General features: G+C 36.7%; 1 protein-coding gene across 1 annotated transcript in view; it reads right to left on the bottom strand.

Moving 5' to 3' along the window:
• Nucleotides 1-22,815, bottom strand: part of VPS13B (vacuolar protein sorting 13 homolog B) — an 823,218-nt gene that overhangs the window by 403,204 nt on the left and 397,199 nt on the right. The window contains exon 23 of the mRNA XM_032247702.1: nucleotides 21,992-22,226. Within this exon, the coding sequence (XP_032103593.1) occupies nucleotides 21,992-22,226 (235 nt within the window). The remainder of the gene's footprint in view (nucleotides 1-21,991; nucleotides 22,227-22,815) is intronic.

Consider the following 22,815-nt stretch of genomic DNA (forward strand, 5'->3'; position numbering starts at 1 on the left):
AGAAAGAATATCATTATTAACTCTTCAAAAATTAAAAGAGATGAAAAAGGGATATTAAGAACAGCTTTATGCCAACAAATTAGCTAACTCAAGATAAATACATACCTTTATACAAAGACACAAATTACTAGCCGGGCACCATGGCTCAGGCCTGTAATCCCGGCACTTTGGGAGGCCAAAGCAGGTGGATCACCTGAGGTCAGGAGTTTTGAGACCAGCCTGGCCAACACGATGAAAACCCATCTCTACTAAAAATACAAAACTTGGCCAGGCTTGCTGGTGGGCATTTGCAATCTCAGCTACTCGGGAGGCTGAGGCAGAATAGCTTGAACCTGGAAGGCAGAGATTGCAGTGAGCAGAGATTGCAGAGAGCTGGGGAGACCACTGCGCTCCAGCCTGGGAGACAGAGCGAGATTCCATCTCAAAAGAAAAAAAGAAAAGAAAGAATGATACAAATTACCATAACTGACTAAAGAAGGAAGAAAATCTGTATAGACCTATAACAATAAATAAATTGTTAATTTAAAAATTTTCCATCAAAAAAAGTTCTACCAATTATACATGGCTCGACTGGTAAACTCTATCAAGCATTTAAGGAAAAAATGTCAATCCCTCATACACTCTTCCAATAACAGGGCATAATGAAAGATTTCCCAACTCATTCTTTGAGGCTAGCATTAAATTGATATGAAAAACAGGCAAGTCACTACAAGAAATCTACAGACTAAAACCCCTTAATAAACGTTGATATAGAAATCCTTTAAAAATTTGCCATGTAGGTACCTATGCAACAATCCTGCATGTTCTGCACATGTACCCCAGAACCTAAAGTGCAATTTTATATATATATATATATATAATAAAAATAAAAATTTAGCAAATTGTATCCAGCACCACATAAAAAGATAACACCCTATGACCAAATGGGATATATCTGACAAATACTACATTCACATTATTATTAATTATATATAAAAATTAATTGTATAAATTTGTTAATGTAATACACAATATTAACAGCATAAAGTATAGAAACCACATGATGTCAATAAATTCATAAAAACATTTTTAAAAAATCACTAAGCAATTCACTATTTTTTAAAAAGTCTCAATAACCTGGCTGGCATGGGGGCTCAAACCTGTAATACCAGCAGTTTGGGAGACTGAGGTGAGCAGATCACTTGAGGTCAGGAGTTCAAAACCAACCTGGCCAACATGTTGAAACCTTGTCTCTAATAAAAATAGAAAAAATTAGCTGGGCATGGTGGTGCACACCTCTAATCCCAGCTACTCAGGAAGCTGAGGCATGAGAATAGCTTAAACTTGGGGGGCAGAGGTTGCAGTGAGACAATGCTGCACCACTGCACTCCAGCCTAGGCAACAGAGTAAGACTCTATCTCTAAATAAATAAATAAATAAATGATCTCAATAAGCTAAGAATAAAATGGATCATTCTTAAAACGATAATGGGCATCTCTGAACAACACATAACTACCATTATACTTAACGGAGAAAGACTGAATGCTTTCCCTTTAGGATTGGGAACAAGGCTAGGATGTCTGCTGTCATAATTTCTATGCAAAATTACACAAGAGATTCTGAAGAAAAAAGTAAAACTGTCTTTATTCACAGGTAACATGATTTTAGTACATATGGCATGATTAATATAGTTCCAATATACTAATTGTTCTAGTTGTAAAGGCAACTAGAACTAGTAAACTGTAGTTCAGCAAGGTCTCAGGATACAAGAAAAATACATAAAATTCAACTGTATTTTTATATACCAGGAATAAGAAACACAAAAAGAAAAATAAAAAAAAATTCCATCACAATAGCATCAAATAAAATACATAGGAACAAATGTAACAAAAGAAGTATACAACTTGTACACTGAAATCTGCAAAACATTTCTGAAGAATTAAATAAATAAACATTCCATGTCCATAGATCCAAAGACTAAATAGTGTCAAGATAGCAAATTTTCCCACTTGGCCTGCAAATTAAAATCAAGTCCTACAAAAACTCCAGCATTCTCTTTTTATATTTTTATATAGAATACCAACTGTTGGTAAGTATATGTAGAAAGTATACTTACAAATCGATCGTAAGAACATAAAATGGTATAACCACTCAGAAAGTGATTTGGCAGTTGCTTGAACCGTTCAACATAAATTTACCATTCAATCCAATAATTCCACTCTAAAGACTCTAACAATGATCAATTACAACATTTGTCCATACAACATTATTCACTATAGGCAAAAAGTAGAAGTATATATCAACTGGTGAATTAATAAATAAAATGTAGCATAGGCCGGGCGCGGTGGCTCACGCTTGTAATCCCAGCACTTTGGGAGGCCGAGACAGGTGGATCACGAGGTCAAGAGATCGAGACCATCCTCGTCAACATGGTGAAACCCCGTCTCTACTAAAAATACAAAAATTAGCTGGGCATGGTGGCGCACGCCTGTAGTCCCAGCTACTCGGGAGGCTGAGGCAGGAGAATTGCTTGAACCCAGGAGGCGGAGGTTGCGGTGAGCCGAGATCGCGCCATTGCACTCCAGCCTGGGTAACAAGAGTGAAACTCCGTCTCAAAAAAAATAAAATAAAATAAAAATAAAATGTAGCATAATCATACAATGGAATCCTCCTAAGCAATAAAATGGAACAAACTACTGATTCATGCTACATCATAGAAGAACACCAAAATGTTACACTAAGTGAAAGAAGCCAGATGCAAAAGACTATACATTGTGTGATTGCGGTATATTTAAATATCCAGAAAAGACTAATGTATAGGGACAGAAAGCAGACCAGGGTTGCCTACAGCTGTAGGTAGGAGCAGGGATCAAGTACAAATAGACACAAGAAAATTTTGGGGATAATGGAAATGTTGTAAAACTGAATTATGGTGATAGTTATACATCTTTAAAAATTTAACAAAAATCACAGAATTGTACACTTGCAAGGGTTAATGTTATGATACATAAATTATACTTCAATAAGAGCTGGCTGTTTAAAAGTGTGTAAAACTTCTCAACCCTCCCTCTCTTCCTCCTGCTCCAGCCATGTGAAATGCTTACTCAAAGACAAATCCCTTTGTCTTCCACCATAATTATAAGTTTCCTGAGGCCTCTCAAGAAGCCAAGCAGATGCCACCATGCTTCCTATATAGGCTGCAGAACTGTGAGCCAATTAAACCTCTTTTCTTTATAAATTACCCAGTCTCCGGTATTTCTTTATAGCAATGCAAGAACAAACTAATACAAGACCTAATGTAAAACACAAAACTATAAAACTCTTAGAAGGTAACAAGAGGAAATCTACATAACCCTGACTTTTTTATGACTTTTTATATCTAACACCAAATGCCTGATCCATTAAAGAAAGAACTGATAAGCTGGATTTTACTAAAATTAAAAATTTCTGCAAACAAAAACACCTCAAGACAACAAAAAGAAATGCAAAACTGGGAAAGAAAATATTTGCCAAAACATCTGATAGAGGACTGCTACCCAAAATATACAAAGAACTCTTAAAACTCAACAATAACAGTCTATTTTTTTAAATGGGCCAAAAACCTTAACAGACCCTTCAACCAATAAAGATACACAGATGTCAAATAAGCATATGAAAAGATGCTTCATAGAACATGTCTAAATTTAAACAGCATTTAGATACCTCTACATATCTATTAAAACAGCCAACATTCAGAACACCAAACACTAGTGAGTATGTGGAACAACAGGAATTCATATTCATTGTTGGTGGGAATGCAAAATTGTATGACTGCTTTCAAGACAGTTTGGTTGTATCTTACAAAACTAAACATTTTTACCGTACGATGCAACAATCATGCAAGTACCTTAGCATTTATCAAAACAAGCTGGAAACATAGGTCCACACAAAAACCTGCATCTAGAGGCATATGGTGGCTTTATTTAAAATTGCCAACACTTGGAAGCAACCAAGATATCTCTTCACACACGAATGGATAAACTGTGGTACATTTATCAGACAATTAAATATTAGCAGAACAGAAATGAGCTATCGGTCAGATGCAATTGCTCACACCTGTAATCCCAGTGTTTTAGGAGGCCAAGGTGGGAGGATCACCTGAGACCAGGAGTTAGGGACCAGCCTATGCAACACAGCAAGATCCTGTCTCTACAAAAATATAAAAACAAAAAAATGTAGATGGGTGAGGTGGCAAATAGTCCTCCTCAGGAGGATCACTTGAGCACAGGACTTTGAGGCTGCAGTGAGCTATGATCATGCCACTGCACTGTAGCCTAGGTGACAGAGTGAGACCATGTCTCAAAATAATAAAAGCTATCAAGCCATGAAAAGACATGAGAGAAGCAAAAATGCATATTACTATGTCAAAAAAGCCCATATGAAAAGGTTATATACTGTTTGATGCCAACTATATGATATTCTTAAAAAGGCAAAGCTATGGAGACAGGGAAAAGATCAGTGTTTACAGGGGCTGAGAAATAAGTATGTGGAGCACAGAGGGTTTTAGGGGTACAGTAAAAATATGCATGATACTCTAATGACAGATACATGTCATTATATATTTCTCCAAGACCATAGAATGTGCAATACCCAGAGTGAATCCTCCAGTAAACTATAGATTTTGGGTGATAAGATGTGTCCCTGTAGGTTCATCAGTTGTAACAAATGTACCAAACTGGAGAGGATGTGCATGTGTAGGATCAGGGGATATATGAGCTATTTCTGTCCCTTCCTCTCAATTTTGCTATGAACCTCAAACTGCTTTAAAAAAATAAGGCCTAAAAATGTGATCAGGAAAAATATGGCAGCATATTAGATCTGCCATATTGGTTTGGTTTTTAAAATAAGTGTGGTGGGGAGAAGCAGGAGATTGGGAAATGGAAAATTGATAAGCAAGGAATAAATAGGACATGGTTCATTTCTAGTCTTTAAAAGCTATAGAATCTGTAATTAAATAAATGATGAAGAAGACTGAATGTGAGAAGAATAATATCTACAGCAATTATATTAAGTATATGTAGGTAGTTCAACAGCTTAATTTTACTACTAATACATACATGATTGTTCCCAATAAATTTATTTTAAAACATCAACAAAAACAAATTTGTAGTTAGCTCCTGAGCTTACTTTTCTCCCCAGGGTATCCTATTTACATACACAGTTTGAGGATTAAAATCAAATACACTAAGTGAAACTGGAAAGATAATAATTGTAACAGTACATCACCATCTTTCAGAACAAGTGGTAATTATGATTATAAAACTATGACTTAAAAAACCTAGAATGGAACAATACATATAAACCACTAAGGTAAACAAGAATTACATGGAAAAACAGCCCCCGTGTTTTTCACAGATGCTAAATAATTTTCACATCAGTTTCTATTAAAACTCACTAAATCCAACAACAGCAAAGTTTTAATTTATAAATGATCTCAATATTCCATTTCTGTCAAAATATTTTATTAAAGTCACAGGCAACTCAGTCAAAGAAGAAAAAACAAACCTCTACTAGGCATTGTGTAGAAACCCATCTGCTCAGAGGTGTTGGCTGGATGTAGCAAATTACATCTGCAAGGCTCACTGCAAGTGCTCCCTAATGAAACTCAAGATGTTGATTTTGACCCAAACACCCTACACAAACTGGAGCTGGATATATTAGAGATCATCTCTCCCTTTCCACAGCAATTGAAATCAGATGACACATTTCAGCAAACAGTTCCTCATTTTGAACTTTAGAAGTCCAAGTTCAGTATAGAAAGAACCTCAAATCTGTAGAGAACTCTTTTTGTTCATCCTATTAATCATCTATGTAATGCTTTTTTTTCTTTTCTTTTTTTTTTTCCCTTTTGTAAAGACCAGGAATTATTTTTCAATTGTTTATGGATCTTAAGATAAGTTAGAAGTTAACTTTTTAATTTCTTAAGTTCTTCCTCCCTTATAGTAGCCAACAATTATTTACTATGAATAGTCTGAAAACTTCACGTTGCCTGAGAATGTGCAGTGAGCTTCTGTGGCATGTATTGTGCTAGATAATGGTAATAAAGCAATGAACAAGATAGGTGTGCCTCCTGCTCTTTTCACTCTAGTAGGGGAACCAGATACTGATTAAAAAATAGTTAAAATTAGGCTAAAGTTTGTGAAAGTGATGACTGGAATACAAAGACAGCACAGAGTTGAGGGATCTGATAAATGAAATACCCTAAAGCCTGAAGGAGGAGAAGGAGAAAGACGCCTAGAGAACAGACTGGAAAGGAGGAAGTCATATGCTGAGACACTGTGATAGGACAGGGTCCTGCTTGTTCCAAGAACACAGAAAAGCTACTGGGGCTGGAGTTGGGCAAAGCAAGCAGCAGAGAGTGCAGCAGAAAGTACAACTGGAGAGGTGGGCAGGGCCAACTCACACAGGGTCTTGGTCATGTTAAGGATTTTAAAATGTACCCTCAGGTTGAAAGGAAACCATGAAAAGGATTGCACACAAAAATAAATAAATTACTCTGCATGACAAAAGGAGAGGAATTTGAAATTACTTTGGTCAAGAGATAAAAGAGGAGGAGAAAAGTGCCACATAGTACTGTGATATACAAACATGTCTAAGAGACTAACAGCCACTTTAAAAACTGTTTGATATAGGGTACACTGGAACCACCTCTTCCCTGTGGTAGTACATCTTCAGCAAACTCTACTTTATTCTTTAATACTCCTTTGTGAGTGGATTCCGTAAGCGAATTAAAAGAAGTAAAGAGTTGTAAGTCTAGAGATAGAGTTCCATACAGGGTTCCAGGAACATGGCAACAGAAGAGACTAAGAAAGGAAAATGTATCTGGGAAACAGCAAAGATTGAAAACCAGGCCATGGAATGTGGAAATCCTATGCAGATATTGAGAACCATAATGGTTTTTACTGAGCACTTACCAGACACTGTTTAAAGTAATGTATATTTCATTTAATCTCTATAACCCTTAGGAAAAGATATCAATAGCCAGTAATAAATAAGATTCAACCAACGACTATTTATCGCACTACTCTTGTAAAATATCAAATGGCAAGGACCAACCTGTCTTGTTCAAATCTGTATTCTCTGTGACCTACCAAGCCACTTGGTAGGTACTTAATATGTATTTGTTGAATGAATAGGACAAATATGGAGAATCTAGGAAGATAAAGAAATCCAAAAAAAAGCTGGAGGACTGAGTGGGATAGAGAGGACAGATGGTTGAAGTAAGTATGAGTCTAGGTTTTAGGAATTAAAAGAAAGGAACAGATACCCTTAGAATGCTGTGGCAACTAACTCCCTTACCTACAAAGTTGTAGATTATGTTTCAGGGCTTACTGGAATCAAATTTATGTCCTTTTTTCTACTTCTCAGGATAATGAAAAAGCTTTTAGGTGTGAATAAAAAGGACTCATTTTATTACATTTATTCTCATTCCATTCATAATTATAATCCTGAGTATTTTTTAAATGATTAAATTTTATATCATATTTTCTGCTTATAAAGTCAGATAAATATTAACAGATACAATATACCAAAATATTTCCATAAAAAATAAAAGGTTTGAGTAAACAATCTTAGTTACAAAATAATCTGTTTTTTTTTTTTTTTTTTTAATACAGAGTCTTACTCTGTCACACAGGCTGGAGTGCAATGGCACAACCTCAGCTCACTGTAACCTCTGCCTCCGGGGTTCAAGCAATCACTCCTGCCTCAGCCTCCTAAGTAGCAGGGATTACAGGTGTGTGCCACCATGCCTGGCTAATTTTTTCATTTTTAGTAGAGATGGGGTTTCACCATGTTGGTCAGGCCTTCAAACTTCTCACCTCATGAGCCACCTGCCTTGGCCTCCCAAAGTGAGGCGAGAGTCACTATGCCCGGCCCCAAAAATCTGTTCTTTGTGGTCTATTTCATCATGAATCTAAATAACTGGTTTCAAAGAATTGCAAATTTAATAGAAATCTGGAATCCCAGAATGATAACCAAGCTATGCTAAAGATGGAAAAAAATAATTTCTCAGGAGTTATGAGAACAAGTAAAAAAAAGATAAAGAAATTTTTAACTGAACACATGGTCTTCATAACCTTCAGAGTCAAATGGTGGGAATAATATTAAAATTTTAACTAAAAGTGAAAGTTGTCTTCTATAATAGTATATAGACAATGAATCATTAAGTTTCATTTTTCTTTAGTTATCCTGACTTGATTTTTTCCCTGCAACCAAAGAATATCAAGGTATATATACATCAAGGTACCCATCCTTTTTCTCCTGACATTTTTCAAATAATATTTATTAAATCATTTCTTCATTTCCTTTCAGTCCTCAAGCCACCATCACTGACTGGTATTAAAAACATTCTTCTGGGATGGCCGTATAGGAACAGCTCAGGATTGCAGCTCCCAGTGAAAGCGCAGAGGGTGAGTGGACGCCGCATTTTTATTGCCCACAGACTAGGAAATTCCCGGGCAGAGGTGCTCCACGGTCGCCACCGCGGCTGTGCCTGCCAGCGCTGCTGCTTTGCCCCACGCGGCTGCTTTGTCGGCGCCCCAGAACCGCGGTTCTCCATACAAAATACACCGATCCGGGGGCCCTTTAGGCTGGCGATTAGAGCTACGGGAAGTCGCCCATTCGCTGGTTCAAAAAGGGGACTGAGCAGAGAACCAGGACAGTAGATTCCAGGGCAAAAAAAAGATAAAAAAGCGCCACAAACCTCAGTGCCGCTGTTTAAGCCTGCGCAGTGAGTGGCCGCAGGGGAAAACAAACAAACCCCGGCGCCTCTTCAACAGGAGACTGGAACACCAATTTAAAAAAGGCTCTGAGGCAGGGAGCCAGGCGATCAGGCTCGGCTGGCCCCACCCCCACAAAAGAACAGCAACCAGAAACTCTGGACTGAGAGTTTCACAGCAAGCGCAGCTGAACCCGGGACGGTCCAGCTCTGTGGGGGAGGGGCGTCCGCCATTAGCGAGGCAGCCCGCCGTTGCCAAGGCAACCTGCCATTGCTGAGGCAGCCCGCCGTTGCCAAGGCAACCCGCCACAGCAGAGACTCCGCCCCAACAGAGGCGGGCCACCATCGCCAAAGCAGTTCTAACTACACCCATATAAACAGGACTGCAGGGAAGTTCACTGGGCAGCGGGGCGGAGCCCACAGCAGCTCAGCAAAGCTGCTATAGGCCAACAGTGACTAGGCTGCCTCCTTGCTGGGCTGGGCAGGTCTGAAGGAAAAAAAAAAATAAAGAAGGCGGCAGCATAAAGGAAACTCATAAGTAAAGCCCTAAATCCCTGGGACAGAGCACCTGGGAACAAAAAGCAGTTTATGAGTTCTGCTGCAGCAGACCTAAAAGTACCTGCCTAGCAGCTCTGAATGAACAACAACAGAGCTTGCAGCTCACCATTTGAGCTCCTATAAAGAAGAGACCGTCTCCTCAAGCAGCTCCCTGACCCCTATATATCCAAAAAGACACCTCATAAAAGAGAGACCAGATTGACACTAGGCGGGTATCCTTCTGGGACAAAGATAGCAGAAGAAGAAAACTGGTAACAACCCTTGCTGTTCAGCAGCTGCTGCAGGTGAACCCCAGGTAAGCAGGGCCTGGAGTGAACCTCAGCAGACCTACAGCAGGGGGGCCAGACTGTCAGAAGGAAAACTAAGAAACAGAAATAACCTCATCATCAACAAACAGAACGTCAATCTGAAAGATTTGAGACCCAATCTGAAAGCCAGCAACTACAAAGTCGACAGGTGGATAAATCCTTAAAGATGGGAAGAAACCAGCGCAAAAAGGATGAAAACACCCGAAACCAGAACACCTCTCCTCCTAAAAGGGATCACAACTCCTCACCAGCAAGGGAACAAGGTTGGATGGAGAACGACTGTGATGAAATGACAGAATCAGACTTCAGAAGGTGGGTAGTAAGAAACTTCTGTGAACTTAAAGAACATGTTCTAACCCAATGCAAAGAAACTAAGAACCTTGAAAAAAGATTTGACGAAATGCTAACAAGAATGGACAAAATAGAAAGGAATATAAGTGAATTGATGGAGGTGAAAAACGCAACACGAGAACTTCGTGAAGCATGCACAAGTATCAACAGCCGAATGGACCAAGCAGAAGAAAGGATATCAGAGGTCGAAGATCAACTCAATGAAATAAAACGGGAAGGCAAGACTGGAGAAAAAAGGGTAAAAAGGAATGAACAAAGTCTCCAAGAAATGTGGGACTATGTGAAAAGACCTAATCTACGTTTGATAGGCGTACCCGAATGCGACGAAGAGAATGAATCCAAGCTGGAAAATACTCTTCAGGATATTATCCAGGAAAACTTCCCCAACCTAGCAAGGCAGGCAAACATTCAAGTCCAGGAAATACAGAGAACACCACAAAGATATTCGTCAAGAAGAGCAACCCCAAGGCACATAATCGTCAGATTCACCAGGGTCGAAATGAAGGAGAAAATACTAAGGGCAGCCAGAGAGAAAGGTCGGGTTACCCATAAAGGGAAGCCCATCAGACTCACAGCAGATCTCTCAGCAGAAACCCTACAAGCCAGAAGAGAATGGGGGCCAATATTCAACATCCTTAAAGAAAAGAACTTTCAACCCAGAATCTCCTATCCAGCCAAACTAAGCTTCATAAGTGAAGGAAAAATAAAATCCTTTGGGAACATGCAAGTACTCAGAGATTTCGTCACCACCAGGCCAGCTCTACCAGAGCTCCTGAAAGAGGCTCTACACATATAAAGGAACAACAAGTACCAGCTCAACTAAAGGGCAAAACAGCCAGCTAGCACCAAAATGGCAGTATCAAATTCACACATAAGAATATTAACCCTAAATGTAAATGGACTAAATGCCCCAATCAAAAGACACAGACTGGCAAATTGGATAAAAAGCCAAAACCCATCGGTGTGCTGTATCCAGGAAACCCATCTCACATGCAAGGACACACAAAGGCTCAAAATAAAGGGATGGAGGAAGATTTACCAAGCAAATGGAGAGCAAAAAAAAGCAGGAGTTGCAATTCTCATCTCTGATAAATTAGACTGTAATGCAACAAAGATCATAAGAGACAAAGAGGGACATTACATAATGGTAAAAGGATCAATGCAACAAGAAGAGCTAATGATCCTAAATATATATGCACCCAATACAGGAGCACCCAGATACATAAGGCAAGTTCTTAATGACTTACAAAGAGACATAGACTCCGACACAATAATAGTGGGAGACTTGAACACCCCATTGTCAACATTAGACAGATCAACCAGACAGAAAATTAACAAGGATATCCAGGACTTGAACTCAGACCTGGACCAAGCAAACCTAATAGACATTTACAGAACTCTCCACCCCAAAGCCACAGAATATACATTCTTCTCAGCACCACATCACACCTACTCTAAAATTGACCACATAATTGGGAGTAAATCACTCCTCAGCAAATGCAAAAGAACGGAAATCGTAACAAACAGTCTCTCAGACCACAGTGCAATCAAGTTAGAACTCAGAATTCAAAAACTAACTCAGACCCGCACAGCTTCATGGAAACTGAACAACTTGCTCTTGAATGTTGACTGGATAAACAATGAAATGAAGGCAGAAATAAAGATGTTCTTCGAAACCAACGAGAATGAAGACACAACATACCAGAATCTCTGGGACACATTTAAAGCAATCTCTAGAGGAAAATATATAGCAATAAGTGCCCACATGAGAAGCAAGGTGAGATCAAAAATTGACACCCTATCGTCAAAACTGAAAGAGCTAGAGGAGCAAGATCAAAAAAACTCAAAGTCTAGCAGAAGACAAGAAATAGCTAAGATCAGAGCAGAACTGAAGGAGATAGAGACACAAAAAACCCTTCAAAAAATCAATAAATCCAGGAGCTGGTTTTTTGAAAAGATCAACAAAATAGACAGACCACTAGCCAGATTAATAAAAAAGAAAAGAGAGAATAACCAAATTGATGCAATAAAAAACGATAAAGGAGATATCACCACAGATTCCACAGAAATTCAAACCATTATCAGAGATTATTACAAACAACTCTATGCACACAAACTAATAAACCTGGAAGAAATGGATAAATTCCTGGACACTTGCCTCCTCCCAAGCCTAAACCAGGAAGAAGCCGAAACCCTGAACAGACCCATAACAAGGTCTGAAGTTGAGGCAGCAATTAAGAGCTTACCACCCAAAAAAAGCCCAGGTCCAGATGGGTTCACAGCTGAATTCTACCAGACATACAAAGAGGAGCTGGTACCATTTCTTCTGAAACTATTCCAAACAATACAAAAAGAGGGAATTCTTCCCAAATCATTTTATGACACCAACATCACCCTGATTCCAAAACCCGGCAGAGACTCAACAAGGAAAGAAAACTTCAGGCCAATATCCATGATGAACATAGATGCAAAAATCTTCAATAAAATACTGACAAGCCGATTGCAACAGCACATCAAAAAGCTTATCCACCATGATCAAGTAGGCTTCATCCCGGGGATGCAAGGCTGGTTCAACATACACAAGTCTATAAACGTAATTCACCACATAAACAGAACCAAAGACAAAAACCACATGATTATTTCAATTGATGCAGAGAAGGCTTTTGACAAAATTCAACAGCCCTTTATGCTAAAAACCCTCAATGAGCTAGGTATTGATGGAACGTATCTCAAAATAATAAAAGCTATTTATGACAAACCAACAGCCAATATCATACTGAATGGGCAAAAACTGGAAGCATTCCCCTTGAAATGTGGCACCAGACAAGGATGCCCGCTCTCACCACTGCTATTCAATATAGTATTAGAAGTTCTAGCCAGAGCAATCAGGCAAGAAAAAGAAATAAAGGGCATTCAAATAGGAAAGGAGGAAGTCAAATTGTCTCTATTTGCAGACGACATGATTGTATATCTAGAAGACCCCATCGTCTCAGCCCCAAACCTCCTGAAACTCATAAGCAAGTTCAGCAAAGTCTCAGGATACAAAATCAATGTGCAAAAATCACATGCATTCCTATACACCAATAACAGACTTAAAGAGAGCCAAATCTACAACAAACTTCCATTCACAATTGCCACAAAGAGAATAAAATACCTAGGAATACAACTAACAAGGAACGTAAAGGACCTCTTCAAGGAGAACTACAAGCCACTGCTCAACGAAATAAGAGAGGACACAAACAGATGGAGAAACATTCCATGCTCATGGTTAGAAGAATCAATATCGTGAAAATGGCCATACTGCCCAAAGTAATTTACAGATTCAATGCTATCCCCATCAAGCTACCAATGACCTTCTTCGCAGAACTGGAAAAAACCACCTTAAACTTCATATGGAACCAAAAGAGAGCCCGCATAGCCAAGTCAATTCTAAGCAAAAAGAACCAAGCGGGGGGCATCACACTACCAGACTTCAAACTATACTACAAGGCTACAGTAATCAAAACAGCATGGTACTGGTACCAAAACAGAGATATAGACCAATGGAACAGAACAGAGGTCTCAGAGGCAACACAACATATCTACAACCATCTCATCTTTGACAAACCAGATAAAAACAAGCAATGGCGAAAGGATTCCCTGTTCAATAAATGGTGTTGGGAAAGCTGGCTAGCCATGTGCAGAAAGCAGAAACTGGACCCCTCCCTGACACCTTACACGAAAATTAACTCCAGATGGATTAAAGACTTAAACATAAGACCTAACACCATAAAAACCCTAGAAGAAAATCTAGGCAAAACCATTCAGGACGTAGGTGTAGGCAAGGACTTCATGACCAAAACACCAAAAGCATTGACAACAAAAGCCAAAATAGACAAATGGGACCTAATCAAACTCCACAGCTTCTGCACGGCAAAAGAAACAGTCATTAGAGTGAATCAGCAACCAACAGAATGGGAAAAAATTTTTGCAATCTACTCATCTGTCAAAGGGCTGATATCCAGAATTTACAAAGAACTAAAACAGATCTACGAGAAAAAAACAAACAAGCCCATTCAAAAGTGGGCTAAGGATATGAACAGACACTTTACAAAAGAAGACATACATGAGGCCAACAAACAGATGAAAAAATGCTCATCATCGCTGGTCATTGGAGAAATGCAAATCAAAACTACATAGAGATACCATCTCACGCCAGTTAGAATGGCGATCATTAAAAAATCTGGAGACAACAGATGCTGGAGAGGATGTGGAGAAATAGGAACACTTTTATACTGTTGGTGGGAGTCTACTTCAACCATTGTGGAAGACAGTGTGGCGATTCCTCAAGGACCTAGAAATAGAAATTCCATTTGACCCAGCAATCCCATTACTGGGTATATATCCAAAGGATTACAAATCGTTCTACTATAAGGACACATGCACACGAATGTTCATTGCAGCACTGTTTACAATAGCAAAGACCTGGAACCAACCCAAATGCCCATCGATGATAGACTGGATAGGGAAAATGTGGCACATATACACCATGGAATATTATGCAGCCATCAATAACGATGAGTTTGCGTCCTTTGTAGGGACATGGATGAACCTGGAAACCATCATTCTCAGCAAACTGACAGAAGAGCAGAAGATCAAACACTGCATGTTCTCACTCATAGGCGGGTGTTGAACAGTGAGAACACATGGACACAGGGAGGGGAGCACTACACACTGGGGTCAGTTGGGGGGAAATAGGGGAGGGACGGTGGTGGGTGGGGAGCTGGGGAGAGATAGCAAGGGGAGAAATGCCAGATGTAGGTGATGGGGAGGAAGGCAGCAAATCACACTGCCACATGTGTTCCTATGCAACAATTTTGCATGTTCTTCACATGTACCCAAAACCTAAAATGCAATAAAATAAATAAATGGGGATAAAAAAAGGAAAAAAAAATCATTCTTCTGAAAATATTGTGATAAAAGAAACCAATTACCTAAAATTATCAAATCTTATTTATAGTATTTAGTCCTTATTTTATCGGCTACATTTATAAATGATCCAATCCTCTGTCTTCCATATGACTATTGCCTCAAGGTTCTCCCTCTACTTACTTGACCTTCTATTGATAGTTCCATCACAAATTATTCCTTTCTTTCTCATCCCATAACATTAGTGTTCCCCGCCTGGTTATATGTAGATCCCACTTCATATGTCACTGTATAAAGTAACTTTGGATAATCCCATCTTTTTTCATGTTTTCCTCGTGGTCATTTTGTGTCTCTAAGTATGATCCCTCTTTTGAGTTCTAGATCCATATATGCAGCAGCTCATCAGATTTATTTACTTGAATGTCCCATGGATACTTTACCATATGGACCAAACTAAATTCATCCATCCCACCCTGGAAACCAAAAACTGGCTCTCTTTCTTTATTCCTAACCATAATATTAAGTATATAAATGTGTACACAGACATCTAAGCTAGCAGATGGAGTTATTCTACAGATTTTTTTCTCTCCTTCTTATCTATAACTAATCCAGTCATTAAGTTTGGACAGTTTTTGGCAACCTTTTAAACATTTCTTTACTCTGTCCCAGTATCTCTTACCACTGCCCTGGTTCTAACAATCATTTCTTCTAAGCTATAGTAGCTACCTGGAATATTTAATCTTGCCTCCAGTTTTCCTACTTTCTCCGATTCCCCCCAATCCATCCTCTATACTTATAAAAAATCATTTACTGAACAAAAATGAGCTAAAGATAAAACAGTAGTATCAGAGAAGTAGACAGGAAAGGGGTATAATAGGAGGCGGCATGGATTTAGACATCCCATATCTGCTTGAACATAAATGGCTGAATGTTATCTACATTCTGAAACCAACAAAATGACAATGCAAAGGAAAAAAAGCATTTTATATAAATCAAAAAGGACTAGTGAGAATAAGAGAGGAATTGACAGTTGATGCAATATATCACATATTTTTTAAAGATGGAATGTGTGTAAATAGCAAATGACTGAGGACCAGAGGGGGAAGCTATGAAAGAACAGTCTAATTCACGCCATCAGTCCCAATACTCAAGAAAGATTGAAAAAGAGAATACAGACATGACACTGAAACCAAAAGGGCTGTGTGAAAATTGGAAAATGAGTAAATAAACTTCCAAATTAGTTTTCTATCTGGGGACATGTGTAGAGACGAAGAATAAATTTTTCTTAAATGTATGCATCAAAGGCTTATATCCAAACATTTTTATAAACACCATTTTAAATGCAGAAAAAAAGAAATTTATGGTTATTCATAAGACATGAATTTCTACAGTTTTTTAAGACCAAAAGAGGAATTAAATGTCTTGAAATAATCTCTTTTCCTCAGAGTAGGTTTGGCCAATGAGAATAACCATATGGTTAAAAAGTTGTTTCTACTTTATGTTTCAATGTTGATTATGCAGTGACTCTATATTCTCTTAGGGAGTATGAAAAATAGACTGGAAATTTCTATTTGATTCAAGCCCTCTCCATCTGGCATGTGATTTTTTTTTTTTTAAGTACAAAATAAACTAAGTTTCCATCTCAGTTCTAGCAGAAAAAAAAACCTGAGAATATAATAGCATCTTATGCTTTAAAGATGGAGACTTCTGCAGTTCCTAAGTCATTCCTGATGTATGTGAAAAACAAGATGAAAATAAAATAATTTATCATATGAAAAAGACAAGCAGTGCATGTTGGTAAGAGTTTTGTAGAAATAAGAGAGATTTTAAATGAGTACTGAAGGTATAAAGAATGATGGGCACTATATATCAGTTCTTTTACAAAATCATTTGAAAAGACAGAGTATAATATAGAGTCACATCTTCTTTATAAAACATCACTCAGGTAATCTATTTACAGCAACATGGTAGACTTAGTGCCTTGAATGATCCCTCTCCTAAAAAAAATGAATACACTGTATTTGAACAATATTTATATGTGATACATACTATGAATGAAATTTATATAGTGTTTTACACATATACACATGCATGCACATACACAGCAAACGATATCTTCTTAAACTTATTAATAAATTTCCAAAAAGAGTAAGGATTATTAAAGCCAGGGACTGAGTGAAGCCAGAAACACAGAGGTATGCAAAGTAAATGGCCCAAGGCATTTCAAAGTTGATTAAAACTGAGCATTTGTTTTCAACACTGAACTGAAGTCAACTTAAGTTTGGCTGAAGATAAAGCTTAAGGCCCACTCATAGTGCAGAAAATAATAAAACATAAAGCTGGCATGCAAATGGCTAGACTATTCATGTACAGGTAAAGTAGAAATAAAATTGTCTGTTCTTCCCTTCTTTACATAATCCTCTCACAAACGTTATCAGAAAATGAAACCTTGAATAGAGGGAGAAAAACCCACAACCACAAACCAGCCCTCTTAAGAGGTTGTAGCTTGAATTTTCATTATCTAAGTGGGATGAAAACATTTTATCAAGAATTTAGTTTCAAATGGTTCTGAGCTAGTAGTGCGGCCAACAGGTCAGAAGTAAATTCAAGCCCGCATAGGAGGAATCTTTCAGGCCAGTCTTCAAAAAATTTCTACAGAGAAATTTCTAAGGAAAATAAGTAGCACAGAAAAGAAAAGAATAAACAAGGCTGAGTAGGTACAGTAGGCAAGAGTCAGCAGGAATTAGACAATCACGTAAGTTAAATATTTCATGTATAAAGAAATAAAAGGAAGCCTTGAAAACATGAGTAAAAATTAGGAGTTTTAAATAGAATCAAGATTAAAAGAATATCCTATGTAAAATTTTAAATTCAATAAATAAAGTGCTATGAAGCTCAAAAATAAGAAAACTAATTTATGATTTTAAATGTCAAACACAATTTGCCCCCAAGAGAAGATCTTCTGGGTACTGGGAGTATTCTTGATCTCTATTCAGGTACTAGCGACATGTATGAGTTTATTTGACAAAAATGTATCAAGTTGTATACTTAGTGTTGTACCATTTTCTATGTTAGACTTTCATTAGTTGACATTGAAAAATTCAAAGAACAACTTTAACAAAATATTAGACACAACTGAAAAGAAAATTAATGAACTGCAGAACATAATTAAAGAAACTAACTGGAATGCAGGCCAGCAAGTCAAAGAGAGAAAATATGAAAAAGCAAAGAAGCAACATGGAAAATACAGTAAAAAAGCAAAAAGTCTAACACATGTATGGAAAGAATGAAGTAGAGGTAATATCTGAATAGATAATGCCAGAAAACTTGCAAACTCCTAAGACTCCAATATTAAAACTTTAAAACACAAAGACTAAGAAGATCCTTAAAGAAGCCAGAGGAAAAGGACAAACTACCTCCAAGGAAACATGAAATGACATTGTATGTCCTAAAAGGCCAATGAAAAGCAAGAATCAGCACAACAGCCTTCAATGAGCTGGGCGAAAATAACTATAAACAAGGAATTACATACCCAGAAAATATCTTTTTCAAAAAAAGGCAAAGAAACAAAATTGAGAGTTTGCTAACATCAGACTATCATAAAAAGAGCTTCTAGAGGATGTACTTCAGGCAGAAGTAAATGAACTGAGAAAGAAGGAAGGGCTGAACTGTGAAAAGGAATGACTACTAAAGCACTAGAATATAGGTAGGCAAATATGGCTCATGACCAAATGTAGCTAACCACCAGATTCTGTAAATTAGAACACAGTCATACCAATGTGTTGACGTATTGTCTTTTGCTCTGCACTATAAAGCATGATTGAATAGTTAAAACAGAAACCATATAGCTGCTGAAACAAAAATATTTAATATCTGGCACTTAATTGAGAAAGTTTTCCAACTTCTGCATTAGTCCTGTATGTGCCAAATCTAAGCAATTATATTACAAAATAATATCGTTTTAAAAATAGAAGAAAATACATAACAATAACCTCAATCTGGAGAAAAGGATTAAAGTGTTTTAAGAACTGTGTTGCAGGCCGGGCGCAGTGGCTCACGCCTATAATCCCAGCACTTTGGGAGGCCAAGGCGGGTGGATCACGAGGTCAAGATATCAAGACCATCCTGGTCAACATGGTGAAACCCCGTCTCTACTAAAAATACAAAAATTAGCTGGGCATGGTGGCACACACCTGTAGTCCCAGCTACTCAGGAGGCTGAGACAGGAGAATCGCTTGAACCCAGAAGGCTAAGGTTGCGGTGAGCCAAGATCGCGCCATTGCACTCCAGCCTGGGTAACAAGAGTGAAACTCTGTCTCAAAAAAAAAAAAAAAAAAAAAAAAGAACTGTGTTGCTCAGGTGGAAAGTAAATAGACTGATTTACTATATCATTTAATAAATTAAATATGCATCTTAATATTTCTAAAACTGAATCTTTGTGGAAATGGTATTAATTTCTAATATTAAAAAAAGGAATAGTGAGAAAATAATTGTCAGTATAGCAAAGGAAAACTTTTTACATTATGTTTACATTTATATATGTATTACATAATATATATACTTTACATAATTCTGCATTATATATTATATACTTTACATAATCATGTAAAATAAAATTACGTATATGGCTTATAAGTATAATAAAAATAGTACATATTACAAAATATATATCATGTATTATATATATTTAGTTAATTAATTTACAGAGACAGGGTCTTGCTCTGTTGCCTAGGCTGGAGTGCAGTGGTGCAATCATAGCTCACTGCATTCTGGAACTCCTGGGCTCTAGCAATCCTCCCACCTCAACCTCCCATGTAGCTAGGACTATAGGTGCTAGCCACCGCATCTGGGAAGTTTTAAAATTTTTTGTAGAGATGAAGTCTGCCAAAGTTTATACTATAAATATAATAGCAATTTATATTATATAAATTTATAATATAGATATTCATATCCTACAACTTTTATAAAAATTGCAAATGTCTATAAGACAAAGGAAGTGGAAAGACTGTGTATAAAATGGGAGAAGATATTTGCAAATCATGTATCTTATAAGGGTCTTGTATCTAGAATATTATAAAGAACTCTTACAACTCAACTCTAAGGTGGCAAGTAACTGAACTAAAAAGTGGGCAACAGATTTGAATAAAAGAAAATATAAGGCTGGGCATGGTGACTCACACCTATAATCCCAGTGCTTTTGGAGGCTGAGGCAGGCTGATCACTTGAGCCCAGGAGTTTGAGACCAACCTGCAAAACATGGTGAAACCCTATCGCTACAAAAAAAAATTTTTAATTTAGATAGGTATGGTGGTGTATGCCTGTAGTCCCAGGTACTCAGGAGGTGGGAGTATCGATTGAGCTCAGGAGCTCAAGGTTGCAGTGAGCCATGATTACACTACTGGATTTCAGCCTGGGCAACAGAAAAAGACCCCATCAAAAAAAAAAATAAATAAAAGAAAGAAAATATTAAAGAAGACATACAAATAGCCAACAAGCACATGAAAATAAGCTCAACATTATTAGTTATTAGGGAAATGCAAACCAAAACTACAATGAAATACCACCTCACACCACTTTTATTATTTTTATAGTAAAAATAAGCACCATTTTCATAAAGTAAACTTCTGTTTTATAAATATTAAGATGTGTATTTAGTGTATTAAATGATGTACAAATCAATCTATTTACTCTCTGCCTGACCAACACAGTTCTTAAAAACACTTTAATTGTTCTCTCTAGTTTAAGAGGTTATTGTCTAGGATGGTTAGAACAAAAAAAGAAAAAGAAACAAAGCAGATAATAACAAATAGTGACAAAGATGTGGAAAAATCAGAACCTTTGTACATTGATGTGGAATTGTAAAATGATGCACTTTAGATGGCAGTCTGGCAATTCCTGAAGAGCTCAAACCTAGTTACCACACAATTCAACAATTCTACTCCGGGGCATATAGCTAAAAGAAATTAAAGCAAATCCACAAAAAAAGCCCCTATAAAAGAATGTTTATACCAGGATTGCTCATAAAAGTCAAAAAGTGAAAACAACCTCAACTGTCCATCATCTGATAAATGGATCAATAAAACTTGGTATATCCATAAGATGGAATACTATTCAGCCATAAAAACAACAAAGACTGCTACAACATGCTTTGATTTTTAACATATTACGGTGAATGAAAGAAACCAGTCACAAAAGACCATATACTCTAAAATCATTATCTTTAACTTTAAAATTCTGATTATATAAGAGTATTCATATTATTAAGGATTAAAAATGTATGAGTAAAATCATGCTTTCTTTTGACAAATATAAGAAAAGTAGATTTCAGTAGATATTTCAGGACAGAGAAAAGGAGAGAGAAATCAACATCAAAGTAGAAGTCAGAAATTACACGGGCTATGTCTGCTTTTCAGTGACAGTATGTAGAAATTTCAACGATATCAGGACTCATACACTTACATCCTAATAATATGAACAAGGTGTTGACCTGTTTAGCACTGTCAAAAATTTCAGCCTTGTTATTAAAATATATATTCACATTATTTACTGTGTGACTCAAAACTTTTCCAGGTTCACATTTTGTTTGAAATGAATATGTCAAAGTTCAAAAGGTTATGAATTCATAACTGAAAACACAGCAATATGAGAAATCACGTATATATAGAAGAAACATGACTCTAATCATCATATAATTATTTACTTTGTGTAAACAAATGAGAAATCTAAAAATACATTATGCTTGCTATAAGTAATATATTCATGCAATTATCTATATATAATATATACATTAGTAAATCAAGTACCTTAAATTAATATCAATCTACTTATCATTTTTAGTTCAGCCTAATATCCAAAACCAACTTTATTACTGTTAATTTTTCCTATGTTTATATTTTAGTTATATTCTTTTGCATATGATCTTTTATAGATAACATATATGTAAATATATGACTGAGATTAAAAGATATGGATGGCAATAAATGGCATCACTTAGTTCATTTACTTTGGTTATGAAAATCTTTCAATGAGAAGACTGATTTCTGTATATACTGACACATTTAAAGATATCAAAAAATCAAAAATATCCATATAAAACATTAACCATAGGAAAAATAATTTTTTAATATACCTTCTTCAAGGATGGGTCTTGGGATAACAAATGGGATCTCCTGCAGAGGTTCCATATACTTGTGCCCAGCACTAATAATCTTTATTTGAGGCAAACAGAGGACAAGTGTTCCTGGCATGCTGGTCTGTCCATGGTACCAACTTCTTACTGTTCCAGGAATGTCACCACATACAATTGTACTTGGGGAAGGCAGACTTTCATTTGGAATAAACACACAACAAGATTGTACTTCAAGCTAGAAAAGAAAAGCAGAATTAAAATATTTGGATCAGACTAAATACACTGTCAAACACCTAATATCTTCACCAGAATAAACAACCAAAAAAGTAAATGTTCCATATTTATGTCTTTATGACTTATTTTCACTAATGAATATTAAAAACACTTGAAAAGGTATTGTTTACTCTTGTTATAAACTTGACACAAAATGCCCAGTGACAAGAGATAAAAATATATCTGCCCTTTCACAGTCTTTTCCAAGAAAAAAGATTGAGTTAGAAAGTGTGCTGGCAAAAGAAGATCAGAAAACCCTCCTTCTTCTGCAGTTGATTAGAAAATGTTGTTAACATCAGATAAAGCCTAGAACTACCTAGCATTTTATTGCTGTTACTTTTTTAAAAAGGGCTATATTTACGTGAATTTAGTTCTCCGTTTTTACTTTACAGACTAGAGTATAAGAAAAAGAGTTTAAAACATTCAATTTATAACATGAGACAACCATTAAAGAACATGTTTATATCACATAGTTTCACTTTTTATATATAATGATTCAAGTATACATAAATATATCAGATATATTATATATAAACAAATACATGGGAATA

This window comes from Sapajus apella, unplaced genomic scaffold (genome assembly GCF_009761245.1).
Source record: "Sapajus apella isolate SASKATOON/1434 unplaced genomic scaffold, GSC_monkey_1.0 scaffold3, whole genome shotgun sequence".
In the NCBI taxonomy this organism is placed as follows: Eukaryota; Metazoa; Chordata; class Mammalia; order Primates; family Cebidae; genus Sapajus; species Sapajus apella.